This window comes from Xiphophorus couchianus, chromosome 3 (genome assembly GCF_001444195.1).
Source record: "Xiphophorus couchianus chromosome 3, X_couchianus-1.0, whole genome shotgun sequence".
NCBI classification, from domain to species: domain Eukaryota; kingdom Metazoa; phylum Chordata; class Actinopteri; order Cyprinodontiformes; family Poeciliidae; genus Xiphophorus; species Xiphophorus couchianus.
The window spans coordinates 4032859-4058067 of NC_040230.1; the positions used below are offsets into that span (position 1 = coordinate 4032859).

Consider the following 25209-nt stretch of genomic DNA (forward strand, 5'->3'; position numbering starts at 1 on the left):
TTGATCTTTCATTACCTATCTAGGATCAAAAAATTGCCTCAAACTTGATTTATGTCAATTCAGCTATCAAATCCTGCTTTTTTTTCATTTACCTGAGGCAGCTGGCCAAAACAAAGTCTGTCTGGAAGTACAGACTTCAAACTCATGCATCCCTCCTACAACACCTGATTCAAAGGTTAAATTACCTTCTTGGCTTGTCAGTGGGTTTAAAAAAGTCCATTAAGCATTCTTTTGATTCAATTTGCAATGTTTGGGAATCATCCAAATATTGTAAGCAGTGGCACTTGAGGACAGAAGTTGCAGACGCCTGCCATATTCCATCATGCTCTAAGCCCTATGCTCTATTACTGATTCTCCCCAAAACCTCCTCCAAAACCAGAGGGGGAAGTCTTATCAGTTGTTGTTCAAAGTTGTGACAAGAGTTCCTGATGAGCATTAGGCAGGCTCCACGTCTTACTGTTTTTAATTTCCATTTAACCCTCTTTAACTATCACACCGTTTTAGTTGCTTGTGATTTCATTTATCGTAATACTTTTCTTTTTGCTTTACTCTAGTTTTATTTGCATGTTGCTTTATTGTACAGTACTTTAGTCAGCCGCAATTGTTGTTTTTAAATATGCTTAATAAAAGTACAACGGCGTGTGCAAGTACGCTCAAGTTTTTTCTGTCTTTCTATCACAACACGTCTGGAAATGATGTTATCCTCATTCATTTCGCTACTTCCCGAATCATTTCCCCAGTAACCTTCATCACTCTTTCCTGGTTTTCTTTTAAACACAAACCGCAGACATGATCAGGAGCTTTCCCTGGCAAACAATACTAATTACAGATTTTTATTTGTAGTTCTGCCCTGTAATAGTGGTGTCTATTGGGGTGTGTGTGTGTGTGTGTGTGTGTGTGTGTGTGTGTGTGTGTGTGTGTGTGTGTGTGTATAAGAGAGAGAGAGAGAGAGAGAGACAGAGACAGCAAATGAGAGAAACAGTCAGGAAAAACGTGTTAAGTCTCTGTTTTGATATTAAGTCTTGGTTCACCATACACAAACACAGACATAAAGCCCAAATAATTGTGAATAAACTTAGGTCTGAAGCACTGTTCTTATGCAGTGTCTTTGTACTGAGCTTAGAGCAGATGAAAAAGTAATATCACCAGTCTTGTGGTGTTTTCAAAGACAGATGCAGACTAGCAGCTGTAATATGCAATGCCCCTGTGAGCTACCTGATGTTTTCCTGTTCAGAGGACACAGCAAAGTTCAATGGGTACAGCATGTAATGGAGGAGATTGTATTAATGCATGCAAATAGGTTTTAAAGTTTACATTGGCCCAATAAAACAAATTTTTACAATGCAATTCTGATAATAAACTGTATAATGAAGTTACAATGACTTATTGGTATTTTCTTTTTGTTATTGTAGTTACTGTAATTCTTATGAGACTAGTGCCACTGTGACAGGAAATAAAACATGTACAGTATAAAATGATTGATTTTAATATTGTCAATATATGATACAAGGACAGTTCTGCTCTTAAAGGGACACGGATGCTAATCAGAGCATCATCAATCTCTATGAAACATTATCTTAATTAATAAAACAATCCTTGTGCATAATATCAAGTATTTCTTGTAGCCAGGTAAATCTATAGGGTAAATATCCATCAGTATCTACACTATATGAAAAAAATAAACATTTTGTACTTTCTACAACACTTTGCAAAAACACACACTCAATGGAAACACACAGTGTTGTGCTTGAGGACATACTGTAAAAGTCAGGATCTCCAGTATCTTTTGTTGTAGAAATCTTGTATGAATCCAAACCTAGTATAATTTGCATCTCCTGCAAATACCTGCCCACCAATTCCAGTGACAACTTAAGTAATCTTGATAAATCTTCTTCTGCTACATTTCCATTTCATTACTATTGCTCCTGACTCAACTTGAAACAAGCCACAACTTCTTTAATACCAGAGTGAGTTACTGTAGCTACTGATTGAGGCTGAGCCGCTAGATGTAGCTACATTCTTTAAAGTGTTCTTCATGAGGATTTCTTCCCATTGTAATAAACTGTAATCATGAGATTTTCCCCAAAAAATAAACACATTCATTTACTTCTAGGTAACTGTCACATAACATGAAGTTGATAAATTAGAAGAGCAGCTAAATGCTTTTGTGAAATCAGTTTTTTTTAACAGAAAGAAACCCTTACGAAGTTGAAGCCATGCCTCCTCAAAGACCTGGAAAAACTTCTCCATGCTTTCCTAATGTATTGTCAAGACTTCTCTAATGCTCGTTAAGTCTGTCTAGATCAATTCTCTCTGCATTGTTTAAACTCTGTTGAAAATGCAGCGATACATCTTTTAACTGGCACCAAAACACCATGAAGAAATGACTCCAGACTTGTAATCTAACAACTGGCTTCCTCTTAGCTTCTGAATTTATTTCAAATGCTGCGGTTTTTAAGGCTTTAAGTGATGTACTTCTGTAATATTTAGGTAAAACTCTGCAGGAGAACGGCAGTCCAGCAGCTGGTTTTTTTTCATGGTTGTTTCACAACTCAAATAAAAAACAATCTGCTTCAGCAGCTGTCGAATAGGCTATCTTTAATTGATGCACTATGTAAACAGTACCAACATTTTAAACTTTGCTTAACACTATTTTTTTATTAGATCATAATATCTAATAAGAATGTATGTGGTTCAACATTGTTGTTTTCTTCAAATGAAGAAGGGAAAAATGAGGCTGATGATAGCTGACTTAGACAAACGCCTTGGAGAAATCTACAAGCAAAGCAGCACAGTGTTGTTTTCCAAAGCAGACCACATTTTCTTTGTTCTTTTTACTGTATCTTAATTTCATGTTTGCTTTGGTTCTAACAACTGATTCTGATTTGGTCAGAATCAGTTGTTCTAGAATTGACTATGGCATGAATAAACGAGTAAAAGTATTAAATATGCTTGTAAGGACAGAGAGTTAAAGATGGCTGAGTATGTAATTGAAAGATGAAAAGGAGTGGGGTGGATTATGCAAATGAACTTTAGTGAATAAAAAAAAGGATGAACGAATCGTACATAGTGATATACGACAGAGTGTAGGCATTCAGCTAACATAGCTCTTTTCTGGAAAAAAACCCTCCTCAATTACTCTTCTTCATCTAACCTCAAGTACTTCTGCTTGTTCTAAAGCATTATGGGATATAGAGTCCATTCTGTTAAATAGTCAGTTTTGAACCAAATACTAACTATCAAATGCTAACTAGATTTATGAAACAACTGTAACTAAAATAGTTACTTGTATTAAATTATAATATCCCAAATAATAAGTCCTAAGCAAATCCTGTTTAAACCCAAAACAAATTCTCAACAGAGTATTTGGAGGGATTTCGTTTGATGAAGCAAAAACAGTTTACTCCAGACGACTTTTATTCTGTGGTTGCATCTTAACCAAGTGATGTTTGTCTTGCTGTTTTTGTGTACGTATTATGATTGTGATAAAGAAATAAATTCATTAATATATAAAAGTGATTCCTGCTAATGATGACAGACATCAAATCAGCTTTGAGCATTTTTTATACATTGTGTCCTAAAAACAGTCAATTGGTTAAGATTGTTAAAGTTAAAGCAATATGTGTGGTTGCTGACATATTAAAAAGATAATAGCATAGCAAATGGAAGCACAGTAAAAGATACACATGTGAAATCTGAGAACTTACTCCGCACACTGATGTGCTGCCTAGACGTACACTTTGTATATTTGTGTGTATCTAATGATCCCCACGTCGGCTTCTCAGTGTCTCCCACACCTCCCCTTCTCATTAGCGGTGACGCCTGAGTGGATTAACCACACACATGTGCACATCTAGCACACACAGACAAACCAGGCACTAATGAAAGTAGAGCCCATCAAAGAGAATCTGTACTCATGTTAAGGCAAGACAAACCATCATAAAACAAGGATGTGTGCCCACCAAAAGCCCCTTTGTGGTAGTAGTGTGTTTCTGTGTGTGTGAGTCTTAGGAGCATGAGCCAGCAAATAAGATGTACTTTGTTTTATGTATGTTTATGTTTTTAGAATTGTGTGTGTATCTACGACATCTGGTTATTGTTTTCAGGATTATATAAACTAGTAATACACTAAAAGAGATTAAACCCTACAAAAGAAGACAAAAATCAGAGACGGAAATGGAAATAAATATGAGAAGAAAACTCACTTCAGAATTGAACACAGACCAAGATATCTGTCTTTCTGATCTAATGTGATTCAATCAAACTGACAGATGGAAGAGCAGACTGAAAGAAGAGTATGGATAAAAATATACAAGTGGCAATCACAGGCCACAGAAATTCAACTGAGGATGTGAGTGTGATCCAATTTAAACAAACAGCAGTGGGAACAGACCTGCTTAGTATATGCCTGTAAAAGTGATGACAGTTTTTCTTCTCCTCAAAGGATTTCAGAAATATCCTGTCCATAAAACTGTGCTTTTGAAACTTTTTTTAAACATTTTACTCAAAAGGTTTGTACAACTGCAAACCAAACAATAGATTCTAACTAATAACTAATTCTATAATAATATTTGTCTTCTTAAATTTTGTATAAAAAGTGGTGTAAATTAATAAAAATGTTTAACCAGATGTATCACAATTCGGTCACAAAAAAGCATAACAAATACCTTCAAAGACCTCCCTGTAACTACAGACTTTGACCATGATGAAAAACAACAACAACAAAACAAAATTGTCAGAGAATCTTATAGGTAAGTAACATGTTCATATGGGGGGAAAAAAAACCCTCTTATTGAAAAAGCATCCCCCAAGGCTCTGTGTTAGGCACAACACTTGTAATATTTCATAATGAATGTTCCAGATGCATCTCTCCAGTTTTATGATGTTTATTGTCATGGAAATACAGTTGACCTAACGTGGTCATTTGCAGGTTGTTTATGGCAGTCACAATTGTTCCACAGAAAAAATAAAACAAGAGAATAATAAAAATACAGGCAGTTATCTCTGCTTTATGTCCACGTGAGGTACTAAAATTAAACTTGTGCCCAATGTATGCTCCATTCTTCTTTATATGGGTTTTGTACTTTTATGATTTTAAATATTTTAAATATGCAACTTTTTTTCATTTGTTTTACTCTCAATAATGAAATTTTAACTCAAGGGTAAAAAATGGCTAAAATGAAAAGGTGGAAAGCTAAGGAACATGTTAGTAATCAATCTCAGACACTCAACTCAAGCTAATTCATCTAAACATTTCTTTACGCATAGATGATCAGTTGATTCAGTGAGTAGGTTCAGTCTTTTTCTTTTTGGCGCATTTGATTGACAGCAGTGAGAGGTCCATCATATTTTATATTTTATTTATTCTTCAGTTATTGCAGGAGCACCCCCTTGACTAGTTGCTGTTCTTGGCAATCTCTTTTGTGACATGGGCCAAGAACCCGTTATGTGTCTGAAAACTCAACTGTGCCCATTCTGAAGCCCATGAACTATTAGGAGTTAAAGCAATACGTGCAAGTTAGCAACATGATATAACACTGTCTCCTACAGTAGTAACAGACAATGAACAGGTAGCATCGAGGCTCTGGTCAGGATTTATTGTCATCTGTCAGGTATAAAGTTCTGATGAATTGTAATATTATTTGGTTTGACAGGATGACCCATAATTGGAGAAAAATGTACATATGTAACTGCAAAGAAAAGTAGAAAATCAACTTACAGAGGACTACATGTTCCTACCTTTCTTGACTTTCTTTGATGGTTTCTTCTTGATGAATTTGGTAATTTCTTGTGAATGTTCCAGATCCTCCCCATCACCAGAAACCTCTGCTATTGGCTCAACACCTCCTGTGAGTAAAACATAAACAATACGATATAATAGGAACATGTTTTAAAGACATAGCTGAAAGAAGTGGAGCATCTTCACAAAAGACAGGCACCACGGGGTCTTTGTTTTCTTGTTTTACCAGGTTCATCAACCTTCTACCAACAAGTTGACATTGCAAAATACAAAACATTTAGAAAATCTTTTCAAGTGGGTATATTGTAAAACTAAAATTACACTTAGACTGTAAATGTTATCCCCTAAGCTGCTAAAATAATTAGGTTGGTAGAAAAAAAGTCCCTCAAAGTAAGAAGCAATTGTAAAACAGTTATTTTAATTGTGGGTACATAAGAGAAAAACCCCAAAGGTTTTTAAAGGCCTTTTAAAACTTTTCAACGCCTGCTTTAAGATTTACATAGCCTAATCAGTTGTTCTACAGACAAAACGCGTCATTTATCAAAAATAAGTAATTTATGTTCCAGACATGAACAATTACATTCTAAAATTCAGACTGTTTGCTTTCTGATTACAGAGACAAAGGAGAAAGTTAAAGTCTTGAGATACACTTCTGACATCATCTTTCTTTTCTCCTTGGTTCAGAGCTAAACTTTAATTGGTATGATTCAAGTTGCTATTTACTCTTTGTTTTTATTCAGTCTATTTTTGTTTCGATGTTTTACAATGTGTCTTAACTAGTAGTTGTAAAAGTTTGGGTTTATTTAATGTCATATAAGCAGCAATGGCTATGTGATGGGAACAACATATAATAACAAATTAGTTTAATTATTTAATAAATAAATAAACATACAAACAATTGAAACATAAAAAAGCTTCATGTTTTTTATAAAGTTCCTAGAAGAACTTCACTCAGAACTTGACATCTTCCTTTTCTGTGAATAATTTTTTTCCTTAAAACTGATTTTAAACACTCATGTTTTCTCTGCACTGTTTGTATATTTCTTAAAGAATACATAAAGATAACGTAAAGATTAGATTCAATTTCAGAAGAATATAAGCGTAGCTCTGAACAAGTGTTTGGACATGTGGTGTGTGTGTGTGTATATGAACTAGGATGTGTGACGTTGTGATTGTGTGATTTTGTGTATGTGTGAGATAAAAATCCCCAGCAGAATCCCCTGGATCAGTCTGGATTTAAGGAGCTCCTGAGGCCGATGAATTGGACGCCTTGTCTCACCCTCTACCCCATCTTACAGTCTCCTCCTCCCCTCATCTCTCTGTCTCCTGCTGCGTCCCATCCTTACTTCTTCTGCTTGTGTCTTCCATCACTTTGAGACTTTCCTTTACCTACCACTCAATACAGTATATACCTCAACTCTTTCTTACTACCTCGTCATCTATACTCTTTTATTCTTTTAACCTGGCTCTTGTGCTTTTTCTCACATTTTCTTCAGTCCCTCCTTCTCTCCTCATCTTATCCCACCCTTCCCCTGATTTCCTCTGATCCCCTAGGACTGTGTCCAGTTTCAGGGTATTTTCAGTTAACGTGCACAGCACACACTGTGCCATTGTGTATGTGTGCATTTACAAGACAGAGCGTGCATGTGTGTCTGCCATCAAGTCTACCTTAAGGTGTCTGAGAATGTGTGTGTGTCTCCATCTCCCCCTCTGCGTCTACATTTGTGTGTGTTCAGATTATAGTAAGCCCTCTCTAATATTTATCCTGGCCTTTTTTAAAGCCAATCTTGTTCCCTTTGGTCAGACCACAGCCTGTGGCTTCACACACACAACCACAACTCAACGTCAGTTGTTTGAAATGGGATAGGCCTCACTCCTAATTGGGCAGGTGTTTTCTCAGGGCACCTTGCTTTTTTTAACTCTGTCATACAGTTCAGTGGTACATATGTAGGTGTCTGTTTTAACCAAGGTTTAATATCAACATCAGGTAAGGAAATTGGCCACCTCTGGAGCAGCTTATGATGAAAAAAAAAGAAAAAAAAAGTAAAATCACATCGCATACAAGCCTTATCCTACGGCTAGCCCCACACACATTCCTCTGACTCTTTTGCTTCCTGTAAATAGCAGGTATTTTGTCATCTGGTCAGAGTTTAGTGCATTTATATATTTCTTTTGGCAGGTCTAATGTCTATATTCAACTGTAGACGGGTTATTAGCAGTTTTACACAGTACAAGTATTGTTAGAAGTTGTAGTGGCAGTAATTGCTTCCATTACAGTAATTATTATTAGAATTTAAAACAAAACTACAACCAGTGGTTATACTAGCATCACAAACAAGGTATACAGATAGATTTTAATTTCTAATATTAGTACAGATATAAAAATGATTTTTGTAATAAATTAAATCAAATGACTAAAGCATTGAAGTTTAGCAAGTTACAAAAGCTGCTGCGACCCTGCTACTTGTCTAGGCATATATGTAGTAAATGTGCTCATTTTTTAAGCATAACATTGCTTTTCTCAGACAAATTATCATCTTTCTTTGTGTACTTGTAAGGAGCCAACTTACAACACTGCACTGCACATATAAGAATGCATATTCAAATATGGAATCCAGGAAATGAAAGACTTAAAAAGAATAACGGTTAACTTTTAAATTAAAAGTACAATATGTAGAATATTTGAATGTAAATTTAACACTTTACAAAATTTACTATCCAATTTTCATGTGGAATAACTTATAACTTCTTAAGACTTGATGTGGCCAGTGGGTTGTAAAATGCAAATGTCTTCCCTGGAGACTTCCACCCTACTTAACATATAGATCATAGAAAACCTATAATATATTCAAGTCTGTATTCAGTTCTGCTGTCCAAAATTCATTCAAATTGTTCATATTTATTCTTTGTGACATTAAAATGCTGATTAAATCACAAAGTCTCCCATATTTGAGTAAGTTGCAAGAGAAGTAGTAAAAGAAAATCAGAAATCATTAGATGTTTTATGAGTAGCTATTTCCATCATAATATCAATCCCAATAGATTTTAATTACTTTAAATGAAATTTAAGAAGCACAGTGGCACAGTTACGGTCACATCAAAAGCCGTGATCCATGTTTGATCGGTCGGAACATTACAAGCTGCATAAACCAATGCGTGACAACTTGGGGCCACTTTGAGACAGTTTTAGAGCAACTCTGGACAGGCTGTTTCAGGGGTTAAGCTGCTTCCAAACGACGGGTCTGTTTTGGTCTGAAATGCGGACACACCAGAGCATTCCAGCTTTATTCTGGGCTGTGGTTTGAAGATGGGGGTGACACTGTGCTACTGTGGTTACCGGCAATTTGGCTGTGGGCTTTACGCTTTTTCAGTCCCCCCTCAAGGCACACATGTTCACCCCCCCACGTGTACACACTTCGACTCATGTATCGTACCCGCTCTAACCTGCTTTTGAAGGCAAAGATCAACATTTAGGAAGTGTGTAGCTGAAAATCGTATTTCACACACAGGATATGGATATTTCATGGGTTGAATATTGTCTAAGCAGGTTACTGACATTTCGGTGACATTGGTGGGTGAATGATGAACCTCAGGTAGTGGTGAATTCTCCCCTAAAATAGCACCCTGCTAATTTATATATAGCAACATGGAGGAGAACTCTTCAATTTGGAAACCCCACACAGACAGAACACAGACAGCTGCTCAGAATTACACACATAACATGACCTACACTTAAATACATTACATGTAGTTTCCTGAGCGGACCCTCACGTATCCATGAACAGATACATGTATGTGTATGCAAATACTGAAGGACGTATAAGCGTTGCCCATCTTCTCCCCTCTCTTTAATTCTGAAATAGATACTGGACCCAAACCACAGCTACCAGTGGAACAAAGTGAAAATAGCCTGTGTGGATAGGAGAAAATGTGCGCGCTTGCTTCAAATGGACTGTGACTTTATTAACTGGGGGAAAAACCCTTGAAATAAAGTCTAAAAAGTATTACATTCTAAAGGCGTGACATGAGAAAATACATTTAAAAGATCAGAGGACAGCAATGTGTCATCGAGCTGGAATAAAAATACTCACTATAATTAATACTGACAATAAGTTGACTAATAATTTTTTAATTACATTAGTAAGTTTATGCTTTTGGTTTGAGCGCAAATGTGACAGAAAAGGAAAATGAGAACTGCCTGAAATAACTGAAAAACTCAGACAAAAAAAAACACCACCCTGTCATTTTGCTTTCGGCCCCCTAGAGATGGAAAATATCTCAATTCAGTCAGTGATGCAGACTGACAGGGGAAAGTGTGTGACTTCTCTGGCTTTGGGTAGAAAAAAAAAAGATAAAAAGCCACCCTATCTTTATCTCCTCCCAACTGCATTTACTACACCACAGAAGTAAGGAGTATGTTTTTTACGTGCTCGTTGCTTTGTGATTATCTCCAGAAATTAGAATTTTACTGTTTTTCAGAAAATATTAGTTATTAATACTCAAGCAAAAGACACTCTGGAGCATAGATTCTGAAAGTCCAGATTCCAATCCAAATGAGAATCGAATGGCAAGTGAAGCTGGTCCCAGTCTACCTTATTTCTTTTTTACGCTGTCAACAGAAGACGGACCAAGAGTTGTGTGGGAAAGAACCAATCACAGTGCAGTATGCTGCTATAACGCCAGGCAATAATAATTATAGTATTTTAAAGAAAAGTGCCTTGTTTAGCAGTGTGCAGCAGTAAGGGGTGTGACGATACCTAAAATTCACAAGACAAGTTGAAACACGAGACCGAGTTAACGAGAATGAGATGGGATTTTAATGTTACTAAATCAAGTTTATGCTGTAAAAAGCCCTTCCTGTGTTCTGCAATTTTTATTGATTTTTGCCACAAACTCAACATTTCCTTTTATCTCTTCATCATAGGAACAGTGGGTCACTATGAATGGTATGTATGGTCTACAGTAGAACATTTCTCAGCATGCGCTGCGATTGTGATGTAGCTCAACAAACCGCTAGACTAACAGCCACTGGTTGTTATAGCGATTCCTTCTGCCTCCTTCAGCATCTTGTTACATCCTGGTGAATCAGAAAAACAAGTTTTTGTCCACACCAAATAAAAAGAGCCACACAGAAAATATGTTACAAACTGAGTGACTAAAAAGTCACATTAAAACAAGGAGCAAACAATCTAACTTTATTTTATCACCCCAGAAAACATCTACCTGCCCAACAATTTAAGGAGAGAGATACAGTATATATTATAGCTATATGTGTTCCTTCTTCATTTTTAAATATTTGAGCCCCTTAGTAACAAGTAATTATAGGCATAAAGTGCAGTTTTTGGGGTGTAATTTACAACCAGTTTTGAAGGGATTTATTCATCACTACCTCTTCTGGAAATTAAATGTTTGAACTTTGCTCTAGAGTTTTCTAAAACACCTGATCTATTGCATAAGTTTTAGTGGCTCAGGGAGAACGAAAAAATAAGTTAATCTAAAGTTCAGCTAAAATGATATACCAAGTTTGTTTTCTGTAAAGAATTATATTTTTTAACAATAATTACCTTGGCCAGATTTGTTAACCATATTCTATTATGCAGTCAAACTGATAAAAAAGAGCTATTCCTTTAACATTAGTAAATAAATAGATAAACCAACTTATGGAAGTTGATTTGTACTAATCCATTGATAAATAGATGATTTAAAACATACAATTATGATAATGAGAATGTTTCTTGGATGAATTAATTTTGTTCATCTGTGTTAATTGCAGCACTTAAGAACAAAACCATCCAGCTGCTACTGGCTCATTTTAAACATACTGCTGATGATTTTGTTCCATGAGGTGGTTCTGTTCAGGCGGTTTCTATTTCCAGGAAACTACCAAAAACACATTAACACCGACACACACACTTCCTGCCAGTGAAGTGTAACTTCATGTGTTGTATCCCCAGTGTGTGCATGTCTCTTTTTGTGTGGTTGTGGTCTTGGAGGGGGGAAACGATTTCCGTAAGTCTTGTTGGAAAAGCAAACAAGTGTGTATGTTTACGGGCGGGAGAGAAAACAAGATCTAGGAAGCCTATTTACTGCTGCGCTCCGTGTGGGTGTGTATGTGTGTGTGAATTTTGGTAGAAGCCCAAAATGAAGTCCGAGACTCCATGATTAAAAAAATAAACACAAACACTCAGTCACTCCTTTCATACATGCAAATATTGTAATTTTTAAACTATTATTTAACAGTATTTTTTGAAAGAGAAAACAACAACAGGGATTTATGCTAGAGTTGTAATATGAGTGCAGTGCATTTAATTTTAATTATTTATGACTTATGTCTTATCCACTAAGTAATAAATTACAGGGTGCTTAAAGGTCACAAAAATTTAGGATTTATTTGTTTTGCACATAAAAAACAATAAAATACTTAGGCATATTTTGTATACATTTTTAAATCATCACTTAGAATCATCACTTAAAATCTAGAAAATTGCCTAACCCAGTTGCATATTTCAAGAATCTGGATATACTAACTCTAATAATGTTTTTCTAATGTTGTAAATTTGCAGTTACTGTAAAGTCTCTTTTGTCTTTATTGTCATAATTAACGTTGTGCAATCGTGCATGCCTTTCACTTTGCTCCTGGTACACCTAAATTTGCACAATATATTTCACTATCAAGAAAAAAGTCCACAAATTCACATTTTTATAATAGAAAATCTTGCATGATTAACTATCGTCAACACCAAAGTTTTCAGTCACTACATCTGCTTTAGCTGCCCATCTAATTTCATTTTATCTTCCTCTTTTTTTTCCCTTCTTACTCACCTGGAGCAGCAAGATTCTGAATCTGTGCAGGGATCTGGACATTAGCTTCAGAGGCCAGGGTGAGCCGGCCTCCCTTCCCAATGCGATCACAGAGCAGGGCTATGTGTTTCTTGAGGCGGGTGGTGTCTTGGGGAAGGCCCAGCACTGGACCGCCTGCCTGCGCCAGAGAAGTGGCCTGGTCCTTGGGGCTTCGTGACAAGCAGCTCCGGAGAAGGTGGGAGACTGCCGCATCACAGCTCTCCTCCCAGCCCTGATGAAACAGGAGAAAAATTTAACAGAGAGAGATAAGATGTCTAGTTTACTCTGTATGTTAGCACTGTAACAAATATAAGAGTAACATGATGGTCCAAATGACTATCTGCGTCTAATGTAATCTTTACATGGATTTTATGATGTGTATGTTTTAAAAATTATAATAAAAGAAAAATACACAATAAATTTCCAAACACCAGTGATGAAGGACGTCAGACTGGTGAAAAGGAGAACTTTGAGGATCTCCATAATTTGGTTATCATGTCCTCTGTGAAGAAAGTCTGCAGATTTTGGTGAAGAGGACTCCATCTCGTTAGGAAACCTCAAGATTTAATATTTGCGTTTTGCAGATTATATGCCTCTGTTGCTTCCTTAGACAGCATGCACTGGAACAAGTGTTGCTTCCATGAGTGTTGGTAGGATGGAAAGTGGAGATGGACAGAAGGATTGGGGTTTTGTCTGCAGTAAAGGGAGTCCTGCTCCAATCTGTTTTGGTGAACAAAAAGCGGAGCCAAAGTAAAAACGCTTTCAATTTATCGGTTGGTCTACATTCCAACCCCCACTTATGGTCATGAGATATGGATTATGACTCAAAAAAAAACTAACTCCCAGATACAAGTGGCCAAAATTAGCTTATTTTTTAGAGGATTGCTTGACTGAGGCGGTTAATTGATTTTCCAGCATCAGGGTGCCAGGTATAGGCAATATTTGTACTGTAATGCTCACTGGATGTTAGATGCCAAAGAACTGACTATCCCAGTGACTTTTGTCATGGTAATGGTCCGTCTTGTCTGTCATAGAAAGGGAAGAACTGATTTGAAAGGAAGGACTGATTTTTCAGATCCTCCATTGGCACATCCTTCATACAGTATGATAGTGAGATATGAATCACATCACAAACAAATCCAGGATACAAGAGGCTGAAATGAACTTCCTTTGTAGGGCTAGGCCTTATTGACGGCGTGAAGAGGCTCATCATCTGGTTGAGGTTCAGAGGACAGCTGCTGCTCCTCCTAATCAAAAGGTGTCAGTGGAGGTGGTTTGGATATTTGATCAGGCTCAACTCTGGACACATTCCTTTAAAGCTCTCCTTGCACATGAACACCCAATATTCCCTCCAACGTCTAGATATTCCTTTTTCACTTGTGAATGCCTTGGGATCCTCCAACAAGCTTGAAAGTGTCTTTGTGAAAACAGACTTCTCAGTTTAAATTTATGAGGCTGTTACCTTAACAACACGAATTTGGATGTGCAAAGAACAATAGAAGAATGAGTTGAAATTAAACAAGTTTGACTATATACTACACCTCATGGAAAGTCTTGAATTGTCAGACATTAGAAAAAACTCATTATGAGTCAAACAGAAAAAACTTTCAAAACTTCATTTTCAACTTAAGTTAGTAAGAGGCAAATGTGTGTGTTTGTTGCGTGTAGGTATTAGAGGGGTAAGGGTGTGTTGACAGGTACCCTTCCCCCTTCTAAACCCGCCATTCCTTCCTTCCCCTGCCTGCCGCCACAATGATTGACCTGTAATGAGCTATAATGACAGGTAATCAGCTCCGTAATAATGGTGACAGAGTGATACTGACAGAGAGAAAGAAAGAAAAAAAAGAAATGAAGGGCAGCAGACATAAAGAGATGGTTGTAAAAGGTCTAGGAGATGAGATGGCAAGATATATTAGAGACTGAGCACAAGATGAGCGGAAAGGTGAAGAACGATCAGAGATAATGATGAGGACAGTAGACAGGGGAAAGATCTTGAGAGAGGAGAAATGAGAGGGGAGGAAGTGGAGGAGGAGGACAGATGGGAGTTGGGTGACCTGTTTGTATCACAATACCTCACCAGATTATCAAATACTTAAAACAAAATAACTGCAGGTTTCTGTGGAAACTTGGCAGGCTGAAGCACACACCCACTGACACAAACATTTCACATACTGTTGAACAATATTTAATATATTTAAGTCTGAAGTGCTGAGATTTGTCACTGAGAGAGAGAGGAAGCGAACAAAGCAGAACAGGTTTAGACTGAGGGATAGGACAAGAAATTAAGACAAATTGTTTAACTTGGAGACTATACAGAATGTGTTTTAAGAGAAATAATATTTATGGACAACAGTAGGTTTTTTAATGAGGATGATTTAAAGGTAATACACATTCATTTTAACAAGTATTGGATCAAATGTTTATAGGAAATCACCATTTTATGAGCAATCTATAAATAAAAGCAGCTATAAAGACAACTTTTTCTGAGATTTCATTTTAAATAGTTGGACTAATAGTATGACTAATTCTTCATTATATTTTATTTTATTTTGAATTTCTGCTGCAAAATTGTGATTTAATTTTGCCTGTTACTGAATCACAGCAAACACATTTTAGCAAGCTGGGAGCTTTGGATATGTATGTTAGGTTCATTAACTTTCTATGACCTAAACTGTACTTTAGGAGTCAGTGTTTGTGCAGATTTTCCTCTGAAGTGCCCATTGGAGATATTTATTGTGTTACCAAGGAAAAAAGCCAAAAATGTTGACGCACTGGTTTCATGCACCAAAAAAAACAATAATTGCCCATCTGATCATGCCACTTTCTACTTTTAAAACATTTGCTAAGCCTAAAAGCATTCCAAAAACATTCAGGACTCTATGTCTCACAGAGAAAAATCCCAGGTGGAACAGCAATGTTACTGAACTGGCATGGATAGCAACAACCTTGAAATGCTCCCAAAGAGACAGGTAAAGGTTCAGAGAAAGCGATATCACAGTTCTGACATCCCTGTCAAGGCTGGGAAAGTCATTTTGGAGACTGGAGTTACGCTTCTATGACAACAATGTATCCAGTCTGTTTCCGGGGGAAACATCGTTCACTTTAACTAAATGAGCGGAATCCTTTATCTGAATGAATGTTTAAAACAGGATTTGGTATTATATAACTGCTTCATTCATTGTCGATAAGAGACAATTTTATCGACAATCAAATAGCCTGTTTTGGCTATGTATGTAGCTGCTACACTGATTATCAATAAAAGAAATTTTTAGGATGAGGCAAGATTATTCGTATGTAGCAGTATTTATGAGAACGGTAGCTCAAAGTGCTTTACAGAAAAATATCTAATGAATTGAGAATAAAAGAAAAACATAAAAAAGACAAGATGCATCATATAAAAGCATAAAAAGAAAGACAATATTATAATACAACCAAACGACAATATGACATGATTTAAGACAATAGAAAGAGGAAACAGCTTCTGCACATCTCAGGTTTGCAGGCAGAGGAGAATAGAATAAAACCAAAGCCCTTTCTCCACAACTGTGGTTTTAATCGACTTTTCCCCAGTAAGTCCCGGTCAGATTCATCTCCATATGCAGATCCTGTGTATGGAGGTGGTTCCTGTTTTTTGGAACCACCTGATGAGGTGGTACAAGCCCGACATAGCCAGGTATTTTTCAAGCGAATTGATTGGCAGCAGAATGCATTGTTTGACTGCCCTGTGGATTTACTTACAAGGACATCTCAACCACTATTTTCAATCTACAGTGAGACCATCATAGTTAGCAAGATGGCGAGTTGCAAAACAATAATTAAATGGTCAAACCTTGAGATCCAAATCTCTTTACAAATTGTAGCAGAAGAGCGCATAGCTTCAACTGGGCGGGGAAACCCGCACCAAACAAATAAATGTAGAAATTTAGGAGAAACTGGAGAAAGTTGCAGGATGGGAGCTGTCAAGGAAAAAAAAAACGACAAGGGACTGAAGGCAGCTGTGAGGAAAATTAAAACTTTAAGCAAAAGTGATTGTAACATTACAAGCTTAGTAATAAACCTTGTTCTGAATTACATGTCTAATTTACCAAGATTAAGCAGAACAAAATTAGGGAAAGTGTCACTTATGGATCATATACTGGATGTCTAAAAGTAGTTTTTATTGTTATAGTATATGTCTTAGTGCTGTGTTCTTGTTATAATTTAGTCATTCTGACCCAGCAAGGAAGAATTCATAGAAAACGGGTGTAAGAGATTAAGGGATTTAAAAGCTTTACAGATGCCAAATGATTGTATAGTGGTTTTAAACACTCATAGAAAAAATTTTACAACTTTGGAAAGTCATCAAAGCAGCAAATATTTGTCTAAAATCACAGAGATTGAAAAGTAAACAATGGAAACATGTGCATAACAAAAGGCTAACGACAAGGTTTGCCAAAGTCAGTCTGAATGGATTTTAGATGCCAAAGTGTCCAATATGGTATTATGAAAGGACATTCATCATAAAAATAAGTAAATAAATAACATTCTTAATTTTTATAAAACCAGTACCTGGCAGCATATGCTAAAGTCTGCATGCAGCTCTAAGACTAAAGAAATGATGCTCATACCCTTCTACTTAAATATGTTACTCCAATTATAGTTTTTTGCAAGACTGCAAAACAAGAAAGATATTTATATACACACTAACTGCATGAAAAATGTAAACTACATAATACCAAATAAGTAAAAAAAAATTAATATGAAGAGTGTTTATGAACGTGTGAGTATTGTTATTGCAAAGAAGAAAGAGCATAATGTAAAAGAAACATCATAAATAACAGCAAAGAAATGTGGTATACATGTAAAATGTCAGCAAAAGGTATAACTGAAATAAGATGTGGGAAGAAGGAGACAGGTACTTGAAGTGATTGAAGAGGATGAAGAACAGAAAGAGACAATAAACAGGACAAGCCAGAGGTGAAAAACTGAACAAGAGAAATTATGAAAATAGCAGCATTTCTGCTCGTCTCGAACAAACTATTGTAGCTGCAAGACGGGATCTTTGTGTTCTGGGTAACAGCCCATGAGCAGTGAACCACATTTAACAAGAGAAAAGAGAGATAGCTAATATTACTTTCTCTATGTCAGGCCTCATCTATGACAAAAGCTCTCTTGTTTATGAAAACTGAAAAAGGATCTCATAAGGGAATAAAGAAAAGTGGAATATTAAGGAAATCATTTAAAAAACAAGAACAAAAGAATTTAAGTACTTAATTTTTTATGTCTTATTTTAACAGTCTCATAAAATTGAAATGTTTATCTAAGGAGTTGCAAAATGTTAACAAGATTAGCCTCTGGGTTGTCTATGGGGATGAAAAATGGTAAACACTTTTGAAAATGATTACATTTGCAACTGCAGTAACAGTTTAAGTTGGAATCATTTCTTGGAAAACTTGTTGGGAATCTAGAAGCAAACTAAATCTTTTCTTTTCCTTCAACTCTCCTCTCTTTTGTCTCTCTCCTCCTCCTCATTATCTCTTCCACGCCTCTTTGTTTTCTGTTAATCCAGCACTTCAGCCGTCTATCCTGTTCTCTGACTTTATTCATGTTTGTGACATTCCAGGGATTTATCCCTCTTAAAGAAATCCGTACTTGCACTCAGTTGCATTGACCTCACCTGCAGGGTCACAGAAAAGGTCAAAAGTCAAGAGTGGGCTGAGGTGGATTCACACTGGCACCAAAATAATTTTCTAAAAATTCAGAAGATTCCTTATTCCTTAATAAAACTAACAAGAAAAGATTAACTGCATTTTTTATAGTTGTATTAATAACAGATGAAACATATAGTCATTCAATTTTAGATAAGACACATTTCCACTACAAAGTCCAGCCATTTACAGTTTGTGTACATGTATTTGATACCTTTTAACACATTAATTGATAAAGTCATTGTTCAATGTTTTGAAACCTTTAGTTTAACTCCAGTGTATAATTTGATGTATTTTTATTTTGGTGCTTCCCATGTTATTATAAGCCAAAGTGCTAAAAGTTCAAAGCTATTTTAAGTCAAAATATATGCAGATGATTACATCATCACATTTTTATGCACACAGTCACATTACAGTGACAGTGTGATGTGACAGTGCCGCGTTGTCTGAAAATAGCTCGTCAGTCCACCTGTTTGCCTTAATGTTCTTGATGTGACCCTAATTATTTCTAATTCACTTAATGCCAATAATCCAAGTTATGAAAACAGACACACTTTCAAAGTCCATCAAGGCTTATCAGTTGTCCTTCTTAACTTATTTTTGTCCACAATTTATCGCTCTCTCTCGTCCTCTGTAAGTTTTGTAAGATGCTTTCCATGCAGCTGTTTTGATGTGACTGTGTAATGTTGGGACAGACAGACAGTTCTGGAAATAGACTTACTGGTAATGAAAGCTCCAGGGAACTGATCAGAGTCATGGAAAATTTAACACACTGACACGAACCAAAGATGGGCAGTTATAAAAATTAGAACACTGCACAAAAATATATATAATATAAATAATATATTATTATTATTATTATTATTGAGTTATGCAATTTTTTACACTTTGTGAACAACCTTTTACAGAAGGCAGAGTACATGGGAAACTCAGCTGCTCTCTGCATAAACATTTTTGAATTACAGGTCTAATTTACCAAGTTATGACATAATTTTTATTCCTCGAGGTGATTGGACAATCACCATTTACAATCACCATTTAAACTGGGGAAACACAAGAAATATTTTGTTGCATTTGGAGTACCCAGAAAAAAAAAACATAATAAAACTCTACATGTATTATTATTTATTCATCATTATTATTATTTTAGAGCAAATTCAGGTACAGATTGGTGACATCAATCTAGGGCAGATAGTTGTTTGTAGCTAATGGGATTCTCAAGTTACACAAATAAACAGCATTTAATTTCTAAAGTACATACTTCCTCTGGTGTTGAACTGCAAAGAAATATTTAAAGGTTAAAACTAAATAAGTTTAATTATCTCTATCAGTTGCCTTTTTTAATTTGAAAACAGAAGTAAAAACGCACTGCATCTAATTTGGCATTATGGATGGTTGGAAACAAAGTAAGGCTAAACAGTAGAACACATAGAAAAACCCTTATTTCATGTGGATTAAAAAAAAGCAACAAAATCTCTCATCTGATTGGCTAGTTTTATTAGTCAATGTTGAGTCATACTGAGGCATAAATGTTGTGCCAATGTTTGCATTAGTAACCTTAGAGACATGTGCAACATGGTCAATTACTATAAGTTTTGCCTATATAGTTATTTTCGTATGTTTATTCAAATGTTCACATGGAACACTAGAATGAAAGACAAATATAAATCATTTCTACAATTACAGAAACCTTAGTTTCTCAGACTTTACTTCACAACATCACAAAAAAAACCCTAACCACTTTAATCTAATTTCTAAACCAACCACAGTTTAACGATAACACAAACCAAGACCTTTAACATGATGTTTCATTGGGTTGAAAAATTTGATTCCAATGATCCATGTTCCAATTAGTGCTACTGGACTGAAAAAGCTGTTATTCTAATGGAAATGATTCTAATAAAAATAAAAACATACACAGCTTCTATTGGAAAAGAGGTCCTTTGCAGTGTGGTTGCAATAAATGCTGGAGCTCTGTCAACAAAGATGTTTATAGAGCCAAGTCTCCTGTAACATGCATAATACACACTCATCACAGCTATAATCTACCACAGCAAAACTCAGACTCTGACTCTTATTAAAAAGCTAAACTCCATCATATTTGTCTTGAAACCACACTCAAACAGATTTAATGCTGAACTCAGAAAAAGGTAGTGCAGAAAACACTCACAGTATGGAGCTGACAGGTGAGTGTTGAGAGAAGTCGAGTTGGGGTGTGATTGAGTGTGTGTGAAATCCTCAGAGACCAGAGGTACTTAATATATTTTAAAAGTTTTGAGTGTGTGTTTAAGCTGGGGGTGTGTTTACCGAGCAGGATACAGATGGATGGAAGGACACTGACATGTTAATTGCCTCCTGTAGGGGTGTGTATGTGTGTGTACCAGCTGCGGTGTGTCCTGCAGCAGCGGCAGCAAGGTGGCCTCCAGAATGGCGGTCTGGTCGGGGGTCAGGCCCTGCCACAGGGACAGGAGCAGCACCAGCAGGTGAGTGGAGCTCCGCAGACGGACAAAAGCCTGTTCCAGTAGCGCCCAGTTCTCCTCTGCAGCCTCGGCCAAAGCAATGACCTGGAGTAGACGGAGACGTGTGAGGAACTGAAATATTTATTTTTTTAGCTTTATTTTATCTTTATTGATTCTTAAGGAAGCAAATTTTATAAATCACATACAATAAGGGGTGGACAATGCAGAAACAGAATTTTATAGTGAAATTTTGTGGTAATATTGTGAGAACGGTAAAGATTATGATAGAAAACAAACTATCACTCATACTTTAGGTAACTGCATAATAACAGTATGGCACAGCATTTATAGTGCCACAAACACAAATGTTCTTAAAAAACTTTTTACTTTGAAATAGGCATCTTCAGGATGCCTGTTACTTAATAAAGTTTGATTTAAATTGCTTAACTGCAAACAGTAGCTGCATGTATTAATATTTTCAAATTTACTGATATTTATTGATGGTCTTGTGGGACAGTGGAGAAAATAGCAAAAAATAAAAATAAAAAATAAAAAAATTCTGATAATACTGCCAGTTTTGAGATTTTATTTCTCAGGCTAACCTGAATTGACTATGAATTTCAGCTTACTATGATAAATCAAAATTCTGATCATAATACGATTTTTTTCACAATAAATGATATGCAACAGGGTAAATGCCGACCCCTACTCACAATATCATAATGCCAATTTTCATAAAGAAAAGTAGACCTGTGCATCATGATAATTAAAACAAAACTTTTATAAAACAAAACAAAACTTTTACTTTTGCTAATATAAAATAAAATTAAGTAAACTGCAAGGAACACAAATAAATAAGAAAAAATAAACTCAAACATAATATCCATAATATTAAATAATGATAAAGTCTATCTACTACAATAGAGTGGATTATCAGGGTGGATTCTTAGCTTGTAAAAATAAAATTGGGTCTTCTGAGTTTGACTTATGTTAACTAATTTTGCCACCAGAAACTAAATTTTGCAGTCTTGTGATTGAGAAAGGCTGTTATTTTTTTTCGTCATTTTACATGCATCAAATGTTATATCCATTTAGTCATGTACGGTCAGTTTGTCCTGTGATAACCATTTTCTTGTACCGCTCATTTTACTTGTTAAAAATAAAGGTCATTAGATATTTGTTTCTTTTTTGAATTTCTTGAGGTGTAATACCAAAATAAACAACCTTGGGATGTTCATGTTGAAAATATCTTGTAGGGCACTATTTATACCAAAAAACTAAATGTTTAGCATTTTTATTTCCAGATTTTTTTCACCATGTAGGAGGATGAACAGGCACTAACATTTTTCAAAGTATTCAAAGAAATGCATAAATAAATAAATTCCAACTTTTTCTCCTCAACAACTATAAATCAAAGTCAAGGTGACTTTCTGTACAACATTTACATTTATCCCAAAATGCTCGAAGTGTTGACTGCGCAGTCTGTGAAACAGATTTATGAGCATCAAGCTGCAGCTCCTTCATTACTGTCACCGGTTGCTCCCTCAGGTGGCTGATTTACTCCTGTTGATGTTTGCTTAAATTCATCCTAAATAACTTCATCACAGCATTCCATTTCTTTACAGGCATTCACCACATCCCCAAATTAAACACAGCATATTCATTGGTAAAACTTTCAAACCTCATAAATTATTTTTCTCTTCAAAATCCAAAACTATAAAATTGGGTGTTCTGGAGGTTCACAAGCTGGAATTTACATCAAAACACAAAGTAGGAATTAATATGAAATCTTAGATACAGCTGCTAGTAGTTTCCACTTGTTTACACATGTAAATCACACAAATGTTTTCCCTCAACCAATAGATTGAAGTATCCTTGTGGAAAGAAGAACATAGGTATTTTGGAAATCTGAAAAACTTAATCAGCAAACTTAATTATGATAATATACTTAGCTGAAAGATATTTATGCTGGTTACCGAAACTTTTTTAACTGAAAATGTGATTTGAATTGTGAAATTCAAATAATACTAATAATAATGATGTGATTAAAGCTATCAGTAGATACATAATTTCATTATAATGATATAATGGCATATGTTGCCATCTGGTTAATGACAAAAGATTTATCTATGGAAAGAAATGTAACTATCCAATTTTTACTCTCAATTTTCTGAGAACTGATAATCCAATTCCAATGTGGGTGATTTCATTTTTCAGATGCATGAATATATTTCCACCTTTTCAACCATGGCGATTTGTGTATGCAATGAGTTGGCTATGCAAAAACAGTTAAATTTCTATGAAGCTACAGCATAGTGAGGAGAGAAGCAAGATTAAGATACACGTAATGGCAGAAAAAAACTAAAGCTTCTAGACTTTATTAAATTACAGAACACTGGTAAATAACTGAGAACAAATAAATGCATTAATTAGGCGTGGTGGGAGCAGCTGAATCTGACCTATAGCCGGGGGTCAATCCCTCTTTCCCTCCATCACTGCAACAACAAAGAGGTGGAGATGAGTGGAGTGGAAAGGACAAGCGATGACAGAGCAAGATGTATGAAAACCAAGACAACAAGAAAGGACAAGTTGGACAAAGAGAAAGAGGGAAACGGGAGATGAGGGAGGAGGATGAGAAAGATGAACAGACAGAGAGTGAAAAAGAAGAGGTGAAAGCAGATCTGGGACTAATGGACGACTGTGTGTTCAGAGAAATTAGTGATGTGCAGGCCAAAGTGCCAACGTACACCAGCCGCTTGTTTGACAAATGGATTCAGAACCTGGCATTTGATCCTAGGAAAACAGAAAGCAAAGACTTAAAGAGGTAATGCTTGTGTGTGAATGTGTGTGGGGGTGTGCATGTGTCTGTGTACCAGGATAGAGAAGTAATTGCCAAAGTAAGCCGTTTCTATTTACGTAACACTAAGCTACAAACACAGGTTAAAACACCAGTTCACTTCCCCTTGATTCCTGTGGTAACCTCAGAAAGTCCCTGTGGCTGGGGTCATCCGTAGGTGCTGTGTCACTCACACCTTCCACATAACCCATAAAAATACACCCAACAATGAATATAAAAGCCTAAAAATGGCTGACATGTTTCAGGAATTTGTATATATTCACAAGCTATAAAGGCAAACCCTCAATTTCTTTCAAATACCGGTACACGGTTTTACCTTTATTCTTAAAGAACTTTTAAAAATAAAATACCAGCAGACAGAGCAAAGACATGGCTAACAAGGCCATCCTATTAGTCATAAAACAAAAGACATCAAAATATATAACCATAACTGAAAAAGTTGGAATTATATGCTCACTAAAAATGTGTCCATTTTATAGTGCAATGAACACTATCTGGGAATGGTCTGAGGCAAAGCTTTAAACTTCTGAACCTGGTAGCAGGATCACTGACTAGCTACAAAAATGAGTTTTTGCAAGTTTCAGAAAGTTAAAGCTATGAAATCTAAGAGCATCTAGAATATGATGTACATTTAAAATATACATGCATTATGGAAAACAATCTCAATAAGTTAACTTACCAACAGTCTAATTACTTATTTAATAACCAATGCAGCTCTGGTATGGGGGTTAATTACTTTAACAGCTTAAAAATAAAATTTCTACATCTTCAAACAAAGTATAATAAGTCTCATAAGAGTTATTAACAGTTGGTTTTTAGCAGATTTTTGAAATATTAAATTCTCAAGCCAAATCTTGAGAAATAGCTCTCCCATTATAAAGGAGCTTTTAGTGGATAAAATAAGACTATTTTGACTACCATGTTGAAGCATAGCAAAGCTGCCAGCCTCAGGAGCAGAATACTTTCACAGCTTCATGGTTTCACCACAAATTCCTTCATTTGTTGGTCTGTGAGGGAGTTAAATTCAAAGCGCTACTGAGGTTAAACCTCAACTTTTCAAAACAAAAAAACATCCAAATGCCCACCTTTTTTAAACGTACAGTTTTTATGTCACTTTGTGGCAATGTTCTTGTTTTTGTAACCATTCAATATTCTTTAGAGTTATAAAATCCTACTATCCAGAGCCAACAAGATTTTTGGATTTTTTAGCATTCCTTCTATTCAACAGCCAAAAACACATCTTCATCACTCTGAAGACATACACAAATATGTCCCAAACCACCCTGCTCAGGGGGGTTTCTGAAAGTGTGGGTGTATTGATAAAAGCTCCTGCTTCGCTGAAGGACTTCATTGTTGGCAGCTACTGGGCTCCACACACACTCTGATTGATGCCAGCTGAGAGAACACAAAGGTACATTTAGCCTGGACACACTCATACACACACAACTAGAGATTAAAGAATACACATGTGAGCCTAAAACCTATATATGAATTGGCAAAATACATATATACTTGCTTAAATACACACAGAATAGATATAAACAAAAAACTGACACCCAAGATGTTTTCAACACTTTTCTTTGAGGCAAAGGGACAGACAGTAGAAAACAGTAGACGTATGTTAAC

General features: G+C 35.8%; 1 protein-coding gene across 2 annotated transcripts in view; it reads right to left on the reverse strand.

Moving 5' to 3' along the window:
* Window positions 1–25209, reverse strand: part of bbs9 (Bardet-Biedl syndrome 9) — a 150357-nt gene that overhangs the window by 47458 nt on the left and 77690 nt on the right. For both annotated transcript variants that reach the window (XM_028013515.1, XM_028013514.1), the window contains 3 exons: window positions 20649–20831; window positions 12563–12812; window positions 5740–5847 (listed from right to left, as the gene is read on the reverse strand). In XM_028013515.1, the coding sequence (XP_027869316.1) occupies window positions 5740–5847; window positions 12563–12812; window positions 20649–20831 (541 nt within the window). The remainder of the gene's footprint in view (window positions 1–5739; window positions 5848–12562; window positions 12813–20648; window positions 20832–25209) is intronic.